Source organism: Taudactylus pleione, unplaced genomic scaffold (genome assembly GCF_031769625.1).
Source record: "Taudactylus pleione unplaced genomic scaffold, aTauple2 ptg000391l, whole genome shotgun sequence".
NCBI classification, from domain to species: domain Eukaryota; kingdom Metazoa; phylum Chordata; class Amphibia; order Anura; family Myobatrachidae; genus Taudactylus; species Taudactylus pleione.
The window spans coordinates 7,334,380-7,350,026 of NW_028284792.1; the positions used below are offsets into that span (position 1 = coordinate 7,334,380).

The following is a 15,647-nucleotide window of genomic DNA, read 5'->3' on the forward strand; positions in this document are numbered from 1 at the left end:
CCAGTGCGTGCAATCGGGAAGCGTTCGCTCTCTGTGCATAGACAGCCCGGCAGATTGAGTGACAGGAGAAGCAGTTTGTGGATGGTGACGGGCTGGCCGCTAGAAACGGGGGAGTGTAGGTACGAACGCAGGCGTGTCTGAGCGTCTTTAACACCGTTACAGAGGTGTGCGTAATTAAAAGGTAGCGTCATTGTACACGTCACTTGGTAGTATTCACTTGCAGTACTTGCGGCAGGGTATGGTCAACCACAAGTTCTGAGATCGCATCTGATGTTACTGATGGTTACATACACTTCCTGGATATGACGTGCACAAGTGGACATCTTAAGAAAGGCTAGTGGGCATCTGCATACACAATGCGATCGCTCGCTAAGACATAGTGGGTGTGCTAATGCCTTGCCGTGCGATCGCCTGCCTTGCAGAATTTGCATACGCATCTAGCGTGCGGGTCTGAATCAGGTCCTGGGTTACTGCCACAACTAAAAAATAATAGAAGACCAGGTGAGGACACTGAGGATATAGTGTTATTTTATCTTATTACATGTTTTAGAATTAGGCATCAGTTCAGAGAGTTGAAGATGCTATTTTAATGTATATCTTGAATACGTATGATTATATTTTATTTGTAAAGCATCAAGTTATTTCATAGTGATTATATTCTTATCCTTTATTTCTCTCTCATCGATGCTGGGGGACACTGGACCATGGGGTTGTAGCTGGGACTGCATGAACTGGCATTTAAATTAAATCTGTAGTTCTAACCCGAAGCTCCTCCCATGCAACCCCATGACTTTAGTTTGTTTTAAGTGCCTGAAGAGTTCGGCACAGGTAAGGGGCTGCTCTGCAGCCCATTGTAGTTAATTATTTATTTTTTTGTAATAATTTACCTTATTTTATAGCTAGGAGCCTGTGCGCTGCCTATTGCAGTGCACAGGGTGAGTGCACGTGGAAGTTTGTTTTCCCTATGACCATTGCCTCAGCTCGGTGGGTCTCTGAGTTGGGAGCTTTGTCTTGCAAACCGCTATTCCCCATTTTTCATGATGATCAGTGCTCCAAACAGTGCCTTTGTTTCAACCGAAGGTTGTTTCGGCCTTCCACTTAAACAAGGACATTGTATTCCCGGTGTTTGGCACATCAGAGACTTCCCAGGACCGGGAAGATCTGGCTCTGTTGGACGTCGTCCAGGCCCTGCGTTTCAGGACTTCGGCCCTCCGTCGGACGGATTCCTTACTGGTTCTCTACGACGCTGAAAAGCATGGCTGGCCAGCTACGAAGCAAACCATCGCACATTGGATCCGGTCCGTCATTTCTCTGGCCTATTCTGATGCAGGGCGTCCGCCACCTGCTAGGGTGGCGGCTCATTCTACAAGGGCAGTGGCAACCTCCTGGGTGGTGCGCCATGGGGCCTCGGCTGACCAGGTCTGTCACGCAGCGACCTGGTCCTCTGTCCACACGTTCGCTCGGTTTTACAACTTTCATGTTTTTGCCTCCAGCGACGCCCACTTTGGGTGTACAGTTCTCCGGTCAGGCGGACTGAGTGTTCCCTCCCCTGGGGGGCGGCTGTTGAACGTCCCATGGTTCAGTGTTCCCCAGCATCGATGAGAGAGAAAAGAGAATTTTTGGGTACTAACCGTTGAATCCTTTTCTCTGAATCATGATGGGGGACACTGCGTTCCCTTCCTCACACTCAGTCGTTTTGCGTGGTGTCTTTGTTTTTTGTTGACCAGTTAGTCCTTGCGGTTCTGTTTTTATTTTTGACTATAACAGTTTCACTGGGTTACTTCTCTTTACCAGGCACTTTTGAGGTTGTACTGAAGTCATGGGGTTGCAGAGGGGAGGGGCTTAGGGTTAGAACTACAGATTTAATTTTTGCCAGCTCCTGCAGTCCCAGCTACAACCCCATGGTAAAGTGTCCCCCAACATGATTCAGAGAAAAGGATTCAACGGTAAGTACCCAAAAATCATCTTTTAAATGACGCTACAAGGGGTCCACAGCGTCTTACAAAGTACAGAAACAGTATGACCAAAAAAAAACAGGAATGTAAAATTACATACAATACAGAACATTGTAGAGGTCATGATTTAAGGCAGCGGTTCTCAAACTCTGTCCTCAGGACCCCACACAGGTCACGTTTTCCAGGTCATCCAGCAGGTGCACAGGTGTATTCATTACTCACTGACACATTTTAAAAGAGCAACAGGTGGAGGTAATTATTTCACTTGTGATTCTGTGAGGAGACCTGCAAAACATGCACTGTTTATACAAAATTCTAACTTTGTACCTGTGTGAACTGCATGCCATTTACCCCTTAATGGTATGCACTTCTTGGGCTGGTCACATTCCAACATCAGTATCAGTAATTATTTTTGCTTTACCCACACAAATTTTACCACATTTCAACAGAATATTTTGTATTTCCAGAAACTAGCATAAGTTTGCTTCTTTCTCCTCACACTGCAGGTACCCAAAATAGGCAAAAAAACAAATTTGTTGTTTTTAATTTTTTTTTTTTTTAAATTGTAAAAAAAATTAAAGACTAAAAGCAAATGTGTAAAAATAAAGATAAAAAGGTGTGAGAACCCTGTCAAGGCACTACCAGGAGTGTACACGGGCAGCTAGCTAGAGGGTGCAACCTCCTAACAAAGGGTTCAAAAATAGATGAATGAACGTGACAATGGATGGAAAGATGATGGACCTTAAATCATGGATACATACAGTCTATTAACAGAGTAAGGTTCAGTAGGTTCCTGCTTTACCTATATGTCTCTTTAAATATGTTTTAGTATTATCTGCGTCCTCATACCTCATTGCTACAGTCACGCCAAGAAGTCCCTCTTAGCACGCCAGGTCCCGTGCTACTCTACCAGCGCCAGGCGTCTTTTTTGCATCCTTTTGATGAAAATGCATCTTAATCGTGATGAGACTAGGACGCACCAAGAGACTGCTGACTAATTTGATATGCAACACTCCTATATCTGTGTGTAAATGAGTCTGAATCTGTATAAGAAATGCATCGATACACTGGCCGCGACTTTTTTCCACATCAAGTTCCGTTGTGCTTTGTATACAGACTCATACCAAGGCACATGATTTGGCCATTTTCCCATCTACTGGCACTTAGCACTGTTTAATTCCTATTAAAGCAAATGTGTGTTTTTATTCTATAACCAACACCAAGAATTACCAGTTCTTGCTACACATTACTCCACCTTGGCAGCACAATTGGCTTAATGGTTCGCTTTACTGCCTCCCGGCTCTGAGGTCATGAGTCTAATTCTGGACCAAGGCACATGTTTGCATGGAATTGATGACAAACACTCCCTCACCCCCAGGAGTGATAGCCATCAAGCTCCAACTCCCAGCATTGTCTACTATTAAGGAAGGATTTTTTTTTTGTTAAATCGGAGGAAGAGTCCCTCTCAGCAGTGAAGAGGTTAATTAAAACTGACATCTGTTAATTTAATGGGTGTGTCAATTCCTGAGCACCATCACTGACTGGCCATTGTCAATTTCTTTATGAATCCAGGCAGACATTTTGGAAAAGCAACAATTATATACTGCGTTCTAATACTTATGTTGGGACATTAGTATAACACAAATCAATGTATTATTGAATAAATTTTTATGCATATAAACAATATTTAAGACATCATACAATAAAATAATAAAAATAAATTGTACATAAATCTAATATCACAAATAAAAATAAATGGTACATAAATCTAATATCACAAATAAAAATATCTAGTCAGATATACAATATGAGTGAATTCCCATTATATAAAAAGATTTTTGTAGTATCCAACAGAGAAGAGTTGATCAGACTCTACATATGTTGAAGAATGGGAATAATAAATCCAATACGAAGCAGCTATGTCTTGGTTTTCTAAAAATCAATGTTACTGTTACCAGTAACTAACTCCGGATTGTGGTATAATTATATTCATATAACTGATACTGTTGCAATTTAGTATCTCGGTGATGATTCCCTGGAGATTCTCTCTGTGTACACCAGCTCTCCTTTAGTTGTTATTCTTGATGGTAAAGAATGTCCCGTCACAGTGATATAGTATAACAGTTATGCCGTTTAAATAGACCAACATGCAGCTAATGTCTCCTCAGCTTATTTGCTGTTAATAGTCCCGCAAATATGCATACCAATGAACAAGATTTTATCAGTAAACAGTCAATGGGCAGCCCATACTTAAAGCGAAGAGTACGGGCTGCCAGTGACTGTACTATATACTAGACTGTACTAGACTGTACTATATATTCTATATAACTGTGACGGGCCATTCTATACCATCAAGAATAACAACTAAAGGAGAGCTGGTGTACACCTTTCTTTCAGAGAGAATCTCCAGGGAATCATCACTGAGATACTAAATTGCAACAGTATCAGTTATATGGATACAATTAAACCACAATCGAATTAGTTACTGGTAACAGTAACATTGATTTTTAGAAAGACAAGACATAGCTGCTTCTTATTGGATTTATTATTCCCATTCTACAACATATGTAGAGATTCTGATCAACTCTTTTTCTACTGTTGGATACTACAAAACTATTTTTAGATAATGGGAATTCACTCATATTGTATATCTGACTAGATATTTTTATTTGTGATAATATTAGATTTATGTACAATTTATTTTTTATTATTTTTATTTTAGTGTAGGATTTGTCTTAATTATTGTTCATTATTGAATACATTTATATGCATATAAATTGATTTGTGTTATACTAATGTCCCAACATAAGTATTAGAGCGCAGTATATAATTGTTCTGTTTTTGCAAGTGAAGTTGACAATCATCTCTTCCCCTTACTGATGCATTAATACTTGATCCTCCTGCCTGTTCAGTGCCGGGATTATCTTTTTCCAGACATTTTGAACAAAATAAGTTTTATGGTTTATTTTAAAAAAAAAGTTAAAAGAAATGTAACAAACATCTTTTGGTATTGACTGGCAAAATAGTGAAAATACTTACACGTCCAAACATTTCTGCAGTTATCCTTAAATGTAAATGATGTCTAATGCATATTTCTCAACCTAGAAAAGATGCAAAAAACATTAACTCGATTAATTCTATTATGTATTAACATTATTTAGTGTTTAAATATTATGCAGCACTATATAAACAAATGATTTTTATCTTTGGCATAAGTCCCTACCATAATGTAGTTGACAGTATAAATTATCTGCCACATACATGGTAAGATTAACCTCCCAATAATGTACTTGTTACTTATGCTGTTTGCGTATCGATCTAATTTGTACTGATGTATTGTGTCATAATGTGAAGAGAACTATTAGGTGTAATCTGTCAATGATTAATATACCTAATTGCATATTGCCTCCATCTATGCATTTATTAACAAATTGCATCCACATGTGTAAATGTTTTTTTAATGAAATAAAGACTGTACTTCAATCTGCAGAAAACGTATGAAGCCACAATAACTGGTTCATTTGTATAAAATGTCTATGTAGTACCAATAGTTGTTTATCCATGAATGACATTTTCCAAGTGAGCCTGCTCTCATTACTGTCCTGTCATAGCAATTGTTTTAGCAATTACTTATGAAAATCACTTACTACGTAAGATGGGTGATAATAATTACCTTCCTGGCACTTTGTTTGCCTTCTCTGCCAGTAATGTAGTTAGGTAATGTATTTACCGGCCTCAGAGGTGTACTATAGTGACTCCGGTCTTGATCTGGACAGCTGCGAGCAGTACGCACTGAATATATAGGGGGAATACAGGAAGGACTTGTTGGTTCTTTCTGACACGTCTGCATCAAAATGTTGTCCTTGAAAATAAGAAAAAAATTATATAAACATCAGAAAAGATTTTTGTCTGTTTAATATTATTGATACCATACTAAAATGTGAGGTTTATATAACTAATATTACAAAAAAAACAGTTATGTCCTAGTTGTACATTTAAACTGGGACAGAAAAAAAGGAAGAAATAGAGAATGCAGCAAACAAATGTTGACATTTCCTAACAAAATCTATTTGTGAAAAGTATATTCCATGAGTTCTCAAAAAGCATCAAAATTTGTGTGACATTTGGGGGCATATCCAATTAGCCGAGGGATTTCACCCATGGCTAATTGTCAGGCAAAAGTCCCGCGACGCAGGGATTAGCTATTCAATTAAATAGCTATTTCCCCGCGTCATTAGAACGGATTTCTGCGCGAGAACACACTGATTCCACGAGAACTGCGGAATCAGTGTGTTTTACCCACTCGCGCGAGACCGAATAGGGCAGCCTTGCACAGATTTTACCTCGCACCTACATGAGGTGCGAGGTAAAGTCCGACAGCGGGGACTCGCGAGCGGGGTCTCGGGAACACCCGCACGTGGAATCCCCGTTAATTGAATCCCCACCAGCGCGACAATTAGCCCCGCGGCTACTTGGATATGCCCATTGGCTTTTGCATTTTAGTGATCTCATGTGTTTTTTACATTTATTAAATGTTCTCTAGCTACCTGTATGACATGAAGTTCTTTGAAATCCAGTACTTTATTGTAATTACACAGGCCTGCAAAATTGAGGTAACTGAAAATTGCCTTCAATTTGATGACTGATTGTTATGGTTTTTGGCATGCTGATTTCAAATATGACCACCAAATTTCTCTATCATGGAAGAGTTTTTTCCCAAAGTGAATACGAAAATATGGGGAAATAGAATAATAATACGTTTTCTGGTTGAAACATTTATTTGTAAAAAAATGTAAACACGGTTTTATGCACAAAATTATTGATAGAAATCCATTCTGATGTTAAAAAAAAAACATGAAAAATACCTTTATGCACGTTTACAAGTCCTTATACTGTTTTTTTCCCCTCAAAGTTCCTTTTGGTACTTTTTCTCTTGTAGACAGCTTGCGAGTCTTCTCTGTGCAGCAACAGTAGTCTGCAATCATGTTGACGTTCCACCTACCCTGGTATCTGTGTTCCATCTCCTTGATATCTTGACGAAATCTTTCTCCCTGCTCTTCATTTATAGCACCAAGATTTTCAGGGAAATAGTCAAAATGAGAATTCAGGAAGTGCAATCGAGCAACCCAAGTCTTTGTTGTCACGGACTGAGAAACTTGGAGTGACTGAGAAACTTGGAGTTGTGTACCCGAACTAGGGTGTTGGACAGAGATACCTGGATCAGTAGATGGTTTGAAACTGGACAGTTTAATATAATTTCTGCTCATACAGTTGAAATAAAATAAGTTTGTAGTGTAAGAATAAATACTAGAGTCCTCTGGGTAGAGATAATGCAACTAGAATATGCTGAATAAGATTGTAGAGGAAAGTCTCTAGTTAGTCGTTGAACTTGGAAAAGGAACTGTAGACTTGGAACTTGAACTTGATCTCCGGACTGGAGTATCGTGGACTGAACTGAAGAACTTGGATTTGACTCCGGACTGCAGTACTGTAGATTGAACTGAAGAACTTGGAATTGACTCCGGACTGGAGTACTGTGGATTGAACTGAAGAACTTGGAATTGACTCCGGACTGGACTACTGTGGATTGAACTGAAAAACTTGGATTTGCTTTGTTGTGCTGGAAAGCATAGCTTTCACACCGGGAGCTCAGGAACATAGGTCATGCTGCAGCAATGGACACTGTTGTGCTGACAACCAGCATGTGTTACAAGGAGGTCCTTTATAGCACCAGGCTGGAGCGGATTGGCTGAGGCAACTAGGGGCTGCTGCTGACTGGATGCATCGGTATCACCTGACCTGACCCAAGATGGCTGCGCCCAGGTCCTGGAGAGTTTGAATGCTGGAGCGCCTCGTGCGCACAGGGATCTGCGGCAGCGGGACACAGGCAACAGAGGGGATGTTGCAGCTGATCCTCCAACGGAGGCCCTGCACCAGAGATCGCCAGAGTAGCAGGCCGATGGCACGGCAGAGTGCGACGGCAGACGCACAGGAAGGTACAAGGGTCTGGGGTGGAGGTCTCTGGCACGGTTTGTGACATTTGTATGTCATCAGCATGTCTTCCGCGATATACTAAAGTTAGGGTCCTTATTTTTCCCTACAAATTTCTTTACAACTTTTTTGAAAGCTTCCCAGGCCTCTTTTTCAACTGTTTCCATTTTTGTTTCAAACACTTCATGATGACTCACGGAACCTATTATAATCACTGAATAGCCAACCCCACCCATCCCCCTATTAACCCGCTTTGTTCTTAGAATACTCCTCCTTCAAAACTTGATCAAATGATAGTATAAAGAATGTTCTCAAAGCGGTATGACATTTTTCTTTTGAAACTTAACACAGAAATTCTGGAAATACTGAAAACAAAATAGCACCCAAAATCCTTTTTTCCATTGCAGGCCTATGTTCTTTTTTTGTGTTAATTTAAAAAGTGAATTATTTTATCTTATCTGTGTGGATATTGTGTTCACCCTTTTGTCACATCACACTATGCACAGCTACAGATGTGTCCTCACACATCTAGCCTCAATACACCACGCGGTGCCAGATGTCTAGGCCCCATGCAACTCTTCTAGCGTTGGGCTTAATTTTTTGGTGAAAATGTGTGATAAATTTGATATGCGGCACTTGTATAATAAATATAAAGCACAATGGAACGTGACATGGAAAAAAGCGGGGGCGTTGCAATGTTGCACTTCTTACTTCATATACAGATACTCAGGCGCACACAAATATATATCAAATAAATCAGAACAGTCTCCTGTCCTAGTTGCATTCCACTGCGACTACGGCCCGCAATTCAATTAGTCATGAAAAGCTGAGCCGCAATGTTTTTGCCGCCTTCGCCTGTTTTGAGGCGAAACTTTTTCCCTGCGCGCTCCCGTATTCTCTGTATTCAGTTCCAAAAGACGTGAAAAGGCAAACAGGCAAAATCGGCGGAAATCGAAACTGGTGAAAAGACCCTAAGATTTTGGGGAAATCTGTCTGTACACCTGCAGCAGCCTCGTGCAATCCCAAAAACACCTGTGCCATCCATATAGCCCCCCAAAGTACCAGGCCCTCCACTTTTTACCCATTTTCCAACACTTTTTTCATGTTCTCAAAAAAATATTTTAGGTTTTTGGACTGATTAGTCATTAGGGGGTGTCCAAAGGGTTCTAGACCAAATCCCCACATTTGCACCGTAAATGAATAGTGATTTTGCACTTCCAATTCGCCTGCCTATACATAGAGAAAACTTTTCTGGTAACTGGTAACAGCTTGTAGGTGACGCTATAGAAAGGGGTTGAGGCTGCCAAAGGTGTACCCATGCCCCCATTGGCACACCTATGTTTGTATGTATGACCAAGTGTTTGCTCACCCAAATTAACTAAAGATGTCTGTGGTCCTGATTCAAAGGTGGACTGAAGGTGCATTTCTGTATGGAAGTGGCAGGTCAGAGATGCCGCTAATGGGCGATTCTGTACAAATCCCAGTGACTGCGGCATTTACATATTTTCACATTACTGCTGTATAAAGTATCGCAGTTGTGACTGGATTTGTGACCACCTCTGAATCAGACCCTGTCCTGAAAGTGTGTGAAGTATGCATACATAAATACATATATAATGTTATGCAGGTTGGAGACAGCCAACTTGATGTGTTATTCTGATGGTACTATGGGCCTGATTCAGAGCCGGTCGCTATTTGCAGTCGTTCATTCACAAAAAAGGGGTGGCTATTCAAATGAACCATTCGCTCTTTGCGGTCTGTTCATGCCTCTAGGCCTGAACGAGCGAACAAAACTTGCGGTCGTTTTTTGGGAAACTACGCCCCCTGGCCGCTCGCATCCTACGTCATGTCCGCTATTTATTAGATTAATCGAGTACATCGACCAGGGTATGAGCTGCTCGCTATTCTTGTGGTTGGTTGTTGCTACCACAATTTTGCGAGCAGTTCTGGCTATAAAATAACCCAGTGACGTGCTCAGTGACGCTGCTGTTTTAATTATGCACACCCATAAAACGCCCGTTTTGACCTTTAAGCATGCCTGCAATCGGATCTCCACTCCCCGTTTTCAAGCACCTTCCCCTGTTACCACCCACATACGCCTCTTTCTGTCACTCAAATTATCAGGCATTCGCTATTTTGCGAGCACATGAATTTCGACCGCACTGACTGGTTCGCGCATGCGTATAACGATCCGTACGCATGCGCAGTTGGGCAAACATCGCTCGGAGCGAACAAACGGCCGCTTACGAGCGGCTCTGAATCAGGCCCTATGTTACAACAGAGTTAATTTAGGATTGCCTTTATAGGATTAAAGTGCACTCACACTGCCATGCAAATTATAATTGGACCTGAGATTACCATTCCACAGAGGGAACACACTCAGTTTTCGATCCTCCTGTTTCAGGGCTTGAATTTCGAATTTGAGCTCTTTTAGTTGATTTTCTAGTTGTTTACTTTTTTCAAGGTATTCCATCCTGCAAAGAGCAAATTCAGACAGTTCAACTTTTTTCTGTGTTCCAAGTGTAAAAACAAAGTAACTAAACTGACAGAGTATTTTTGAATTTGAGCGATAACGTCGACTGAGATATAGTATCAATCAGCGTCTGCCATTTTCTCAGACACAGCCTGTTATATGACAGAAGCTGATTGGTTGATACTTTATCTCACTCCACTTTCTCTCAAAGGTTTGAAGCTATAGGCGAAACAGGGGGGTGGTCCAGGGGTGCACAGGACCACCCATTAGCCCAGGTTGCCGAACTGCCGCTGCCCACCCACCACCGTCCAGGGCAGTGGCCGGCAGCCACCCTGCACCCTTCCACACCCGCTGTCGCGATTGGAGCTGAGCTCCGATCAGGCAGCTCTAGTTTACAGCTTTTGCGCAATGCGCATGTGCAGAAGCTTACCTAAAAAATGGCCGCCGGGGGAGCTGCTGCACATGCCCAGCAGCGGCTCTCCCCACAAGCAGCCAAACAAAGGAAAGAGCAGCACACAGGGGTTGAAGCTGACTGCACAGGGGGTTGGGGGGAAATTTGGAGCTGACTGCATAGGGCTGGGGGGGATTGGAGCTGACTGCACAGGTGGTTGGAGGGGGAATGTTGGAGCTGACTGCACAGGGCTGGGGGGGTTGTAGTGAACACATGGGCTGGGGAATGATGCTGACGCACACTGGGGCTGGGGGAATGGGGCAGAGAGACAAACACTGGGGCCAGGGAAATGGTACTAAGAGATGCACTGGGACAGAGAGATGCACACTGGGGGTGAGAGATGCACTGGGGCAGAGAGACTCACACTGGGGCTGGCCGGGGGAATGGGGCTGAGAGACACGAACTGGGGCCGGGGGAATGGGGCAGAGAGACACACACTGGGGCCGGGGGAATGGGGCTGAGAGATGCACACTGGGGCCAGGGAGATGGGGCTGAGAGACGCACACTGGGGTTAGGGGAATGGGGCAGAGAGATGCACACTGGGGCTGGGAGAATGAGAGCCTGAGGTTGGAGAGACACAGGGGGTCCTGGGGATGGAGAGGCCCAGGGGGTCCTGGGGAGAGACAAGGGGGCCTGGAGATAAAGAGACACAGAGAGCCTGGGGGCCTGGGGATAGAGACATTGGGGGGTCTGGAGTAACACAGGGGAGCCTGGAGAGAGACAGAAGTTTGACCATGGAAATTCACAGTTTTCCTGCACAAAAGCTTCTGTTACTACAGTATATATTATCTGGGTATGAGGATGACATGGGTTATATTTCTACGTAAACAGGCATCTTCCAGACAATGTGATCTCCGGCATGAATAGTGAATACTGGCTGAAGACGCTGCCCAGTGAGGCTCAAATTCCTCAGAGGTTCCCCGTTGCAGAGAAACCACCATATAGGTAAGAAAAGACTTTCAAAGTGACTGGTGCCCCAAAAACCCACTGAGGTGTGACACCAAGGTGAGGGGTGCTGCACTGTAGCATTAAGTGTAGCACTCCACAGTGCTCACCTGTACTTCTGACCCCCTACACACCGGACCACTGGGGTTCGGGCCACAAAGCCATACCCCTTCCCAAGTCACCACGCCCCCTGCCCATGAGGCCACGTCCCCTTTTCGGTGGCAGCCACGTGCACAACCTCTCTCCCCGCACAGGGTAACACCGTGGGGACGGATTCCACTGGTGTGTGTGTGATGGAATTTTTTTTTCCAATAAACAGTAGCACAATATCTGACATGGTGCTAAAACTGGGACCACCCATTACCAGATCTCTAGTTTCACCTATGTTTGAAACATCTCCTCCTTAATCATTAAGTGATGATTCACTATACTGTATGTCAGATTCTGTAAAATGGAAAATAGGCAAAAGAAAACCAGTACGGCATCCTCTGTGTAACTAGAATGTAATGGGGCAATTCAGTTACTGGCCATGTGCCGTGAATATCGCCACAATATTCAGCTGTACGCATATCAGCCAGTTATGGTAATCTTGACTTCGCAAGTTTTCCCTGTGTACATGTATTGGGAGGCAAGTGCATGTCTGTACAATAGTAATCTATGGAATAACTGTTTCTCAAACCAGATGTTATGGGGCCTATTCATTATTGGAGCCAGGAGTAGTCCCCTGTTTTCAAGTATTCAACTTGCCGCCAGTTGCGCCTGTAGATACTTAAGTACTAGAGCATTTCAGCATTGCTCTGGTGCAGGGATAGCTAATACGAAAAGCAGATTTACCCACGATTCATAAAACTGGTAATGAAGTAGCAGTATAACTTACCCCTTTCTATCTGGCCCACTTTGAATGCATGACCAGAGTTCACGCATACGCTTGACCGCAGGTCTTGCAGTGAGGAGGCGGTGGAGGGATACACTCATCCCTCTTCGCAACCACGGAGATCCTTCCCATAGGAAGGAGCGGTTCTCTGGGAATTAACGCCATCTGCAGATGGAGTTGGTTCCCACAAGCAAACTCTGAAAACTTTCAGTTTTTGGAGACCCATCATGGCTGCCATCAGTGGGGACGGCCGGAACTGGAGTCCCGGGCCCGGACACTGGCAGAACGGGGGGGATTGCCCGCTCCTACCACCTCTGCACAGCCCGCACTACCCCCTTGAGCTAAAGGGGGGCCCGCTGCTACCGCCGGCTGGCCCGGCCCTCACTACCCAGTCCCCATTAAGTAAAAAGAGGAGGAGCCACTCCAACCTGCATGCCGTCCCCATGTTCATTTTGTATGTGCCGCACGTGATGTCACGCCGCTGGAAGGGAGAGGTCGGAGGAGCCGCAGCGCCTTAGTAGCACCGTCTGCCATCTGCCAGACCAGGAGGAGAAAAAGAAGCCAGAAGGAATGAGCCTTCTTCAAGGAGATTTGGTAATTAAGTCATCAGTTTTGTAGGAAAAAGTAATGGAGGAAGAGGCAGGGGGAGGGAGGAGAGGGCGGGCCCTGTATATATTTTGTCAATCTCAGGCCCCACAATTTCTGATGGCAGCACTGCCCCTAATGAATATAAACATTCAGAAACAAGCAATTTTGCATGTGTAACGGGCCCATTAGTGATGATAAATGGGCCCCTCAATACTGCACTGTGATACACTATTTTGGTTTCTACCCAAATAAAAGCAGAATGCTGTATTGTGTCTCTATTAAATGTACTGTATGGTGGTCGCAAAGTATCACATATTGATAGGCATATCATTTAATTTAGTTACTTACATTTTATCTGCAAATTCCCGTATTCTGAAATCCTTCCTATTTACCTGATTTAGAATAATACTATTATACAATACACAAATGCATCCTTACCTTTCTTTTTCAATCTCCAGTGATAGCCTCTTGTAATCTGTATCTACCTCCTGCCGCAACATCTTAGTATCAGATCCCCCTTCTACAGTATTTTGCAGAAGAACTTTTGTGGGTGGCTACAATAAAATAAAGTAATTATTAATTATATTAACAGCTATAAAACATAATTACATACTGTATGTGTCATTGTCATTACATTGAACATTGTAATTTTACAATGAACAAAAAAAAAAGAATACATTTATGTATGCTGTTGAGTTGGTTTATCTGGAAATTAGGAATTGTTTAGGCTATAGAAGTTATCCCTTAGTAGAAGACTTTTTTTTTTATTGAGAAAATGTTGTCTTCATCCGCTTTAGCCCACATTAGCAGGTGGAGAGTAGGTTGCACTCTATAGGTCCCAGGTCACCCACAGTCCCCCTCAAAGTCACACTGTTATGGGAGTTAAAAAAATAAATAAATACATGACATGTCTACTCACAGGATGGCAAACAGTGCCCAGTTCTTGAAGCCTTTGTTTAGCTATCCGCTCCGCTTCTCTGGCTTTGTTCAGGTCCTGTTCTAAAAGCTCTGCTTCCTTAGCTCTGACAATAAAACAGACTAGCAATGTGATTTGATGCGTTTTGTTTATGGGGGTTATTACTGTGGAAGCAACTGCCATGAGGACCAAAAGCTGTGGGAGGTTACATATCTACCACCCATTCTGCTTTGGACCCTACTTCCTCTGCCCTCTCTCTGAATAGCAGCATAGCTCCCTGTTTGCAGTCAACAGGTGCTATATGACCACCCTGTTGTGTGACCGTCTGCAGCCTTGCAATGCTGTGCAGGCAAACCGGCATTCTACAGCTCCAAAATTGTGTTCAGAAATCAGGGAAATCTAGTCATCCATTCTTCTTTTAACAGGAAGGAGATATGGTGATTTTGGAGACTGCAGGAGGGCATGGTGATATTGGGGATTGACTGGAAGATTGATGGAGCAGTTACTGTAATGGGGGGCATCCACTAGACGATTTTATCCCTGTCCAACCTCTTAACGATTTTCCCTTGAAGTTTCCCTTGAAATATGATCTTCCACTCTGAACAATTTGCAAAAGATTTGCAAAGGATTTGCAAAAGATGTTGTTTTAATCTGTGATTGAGAGCTTTCAGCTATAGTGGGCAGACAGTGGTTCATCGTTTGATCGTTCAGCGTGAACGATGTGTTAACGATGTGTAAACGATGTGTAAACGATTTGTAAGCAATCAAGTGAAATTGACCTGCATGTTCAGTCGATGGAGGAGACGATCAAACGACCAGCGGGAGCGCGCGTCGTACATCGTTAAGGTGCATAAACACTAGACGATATGCTCCCTGAGCGATATCGTCTAGTGTGTCTTCGGCAGGCTGTGCTCAATGTCGTTTATGACATTGAGCACAGCCGCTGAACGATATCATTAACGATATCGTTCAGCGCCGGGCTCTCTCCCCCATTCCCTGACATGCAGCAACCTGACGAGATCGTCAGGTTGGCCTGCATGTCAGTCCGATGAACGATGATGACGAACGACCCACGGGAACGCGCGTCGTCGTTATCGTTCATCTCTTTGGGCTTAAAAATGGACGATAAAGTGGACGACTGAACGATAACGATATCGTTATCGTTCAGTCGTCCACTTTATCGCCCAGTGTGTACGCACCTTTAGAAACAATTACTGCACGATTTGCAAATGATGTCCACACGATGTTTGAACGATTATCGAACAATTATCGAACAATTTTATCATTATCGTTCAATCGTTCAACTTTATCGTCTAGTGGATACCCCCGGTATCCACTAGACGATAAAGTTGAACGATTGAAGGGGGGTATCCACTAGACGATAAAGTTGAACGATTGAACGATAATGATAAAATCGTTCGATAATCGTTCGATAATCGTTCAAACATCGTTTG

General features: G+C 43.2%; 1 protein-coding gene across 9 annotated transcripts in view; it reads right to left on the minus strand.

The window, feature by feature from the left end:
- The window catches only part of LOC148507552 (merlin-like), a 170,513-nt gene that overhangs the window by 1,052 nt on the left and 153,814 nt on the right, over nt 1–15,647 (minus strand). For 8 of the 9 annotated variants that reach the window (XM_088445924.1, XM_088445925.1, XM_088445923.1 and 5 more), the window contains 5 exons: nt 14,197–14,299; nt 13,716–13,831; nt 10,270–10,420; nt 5,629–5,817; nt 4,995–5,056 (listed from right to left, as the gene is read on the minus strand). In XM_088445924.1, coding sequence (XP_088302050.1) covers nt 5,021–5,056; nt 5,629–5,817; nt 10,270–10,420; nt 13,716–13,831; nt 14,197–14,299 — 595 coding nt within the window. In that variant the 3' untranslated portion in view covers nt 4,995–5,020. Of the gene's footprint in view, nt 1–4,994; nt 5,057–5,628; nt 5,818–10,269; nt 10,421–13,715; nt 13,832–14,196; nt 14,300–15,647 lie in introns of those variants that run through there. The other variant, XR_015869701.1, reaches the window with a different exon arrangement.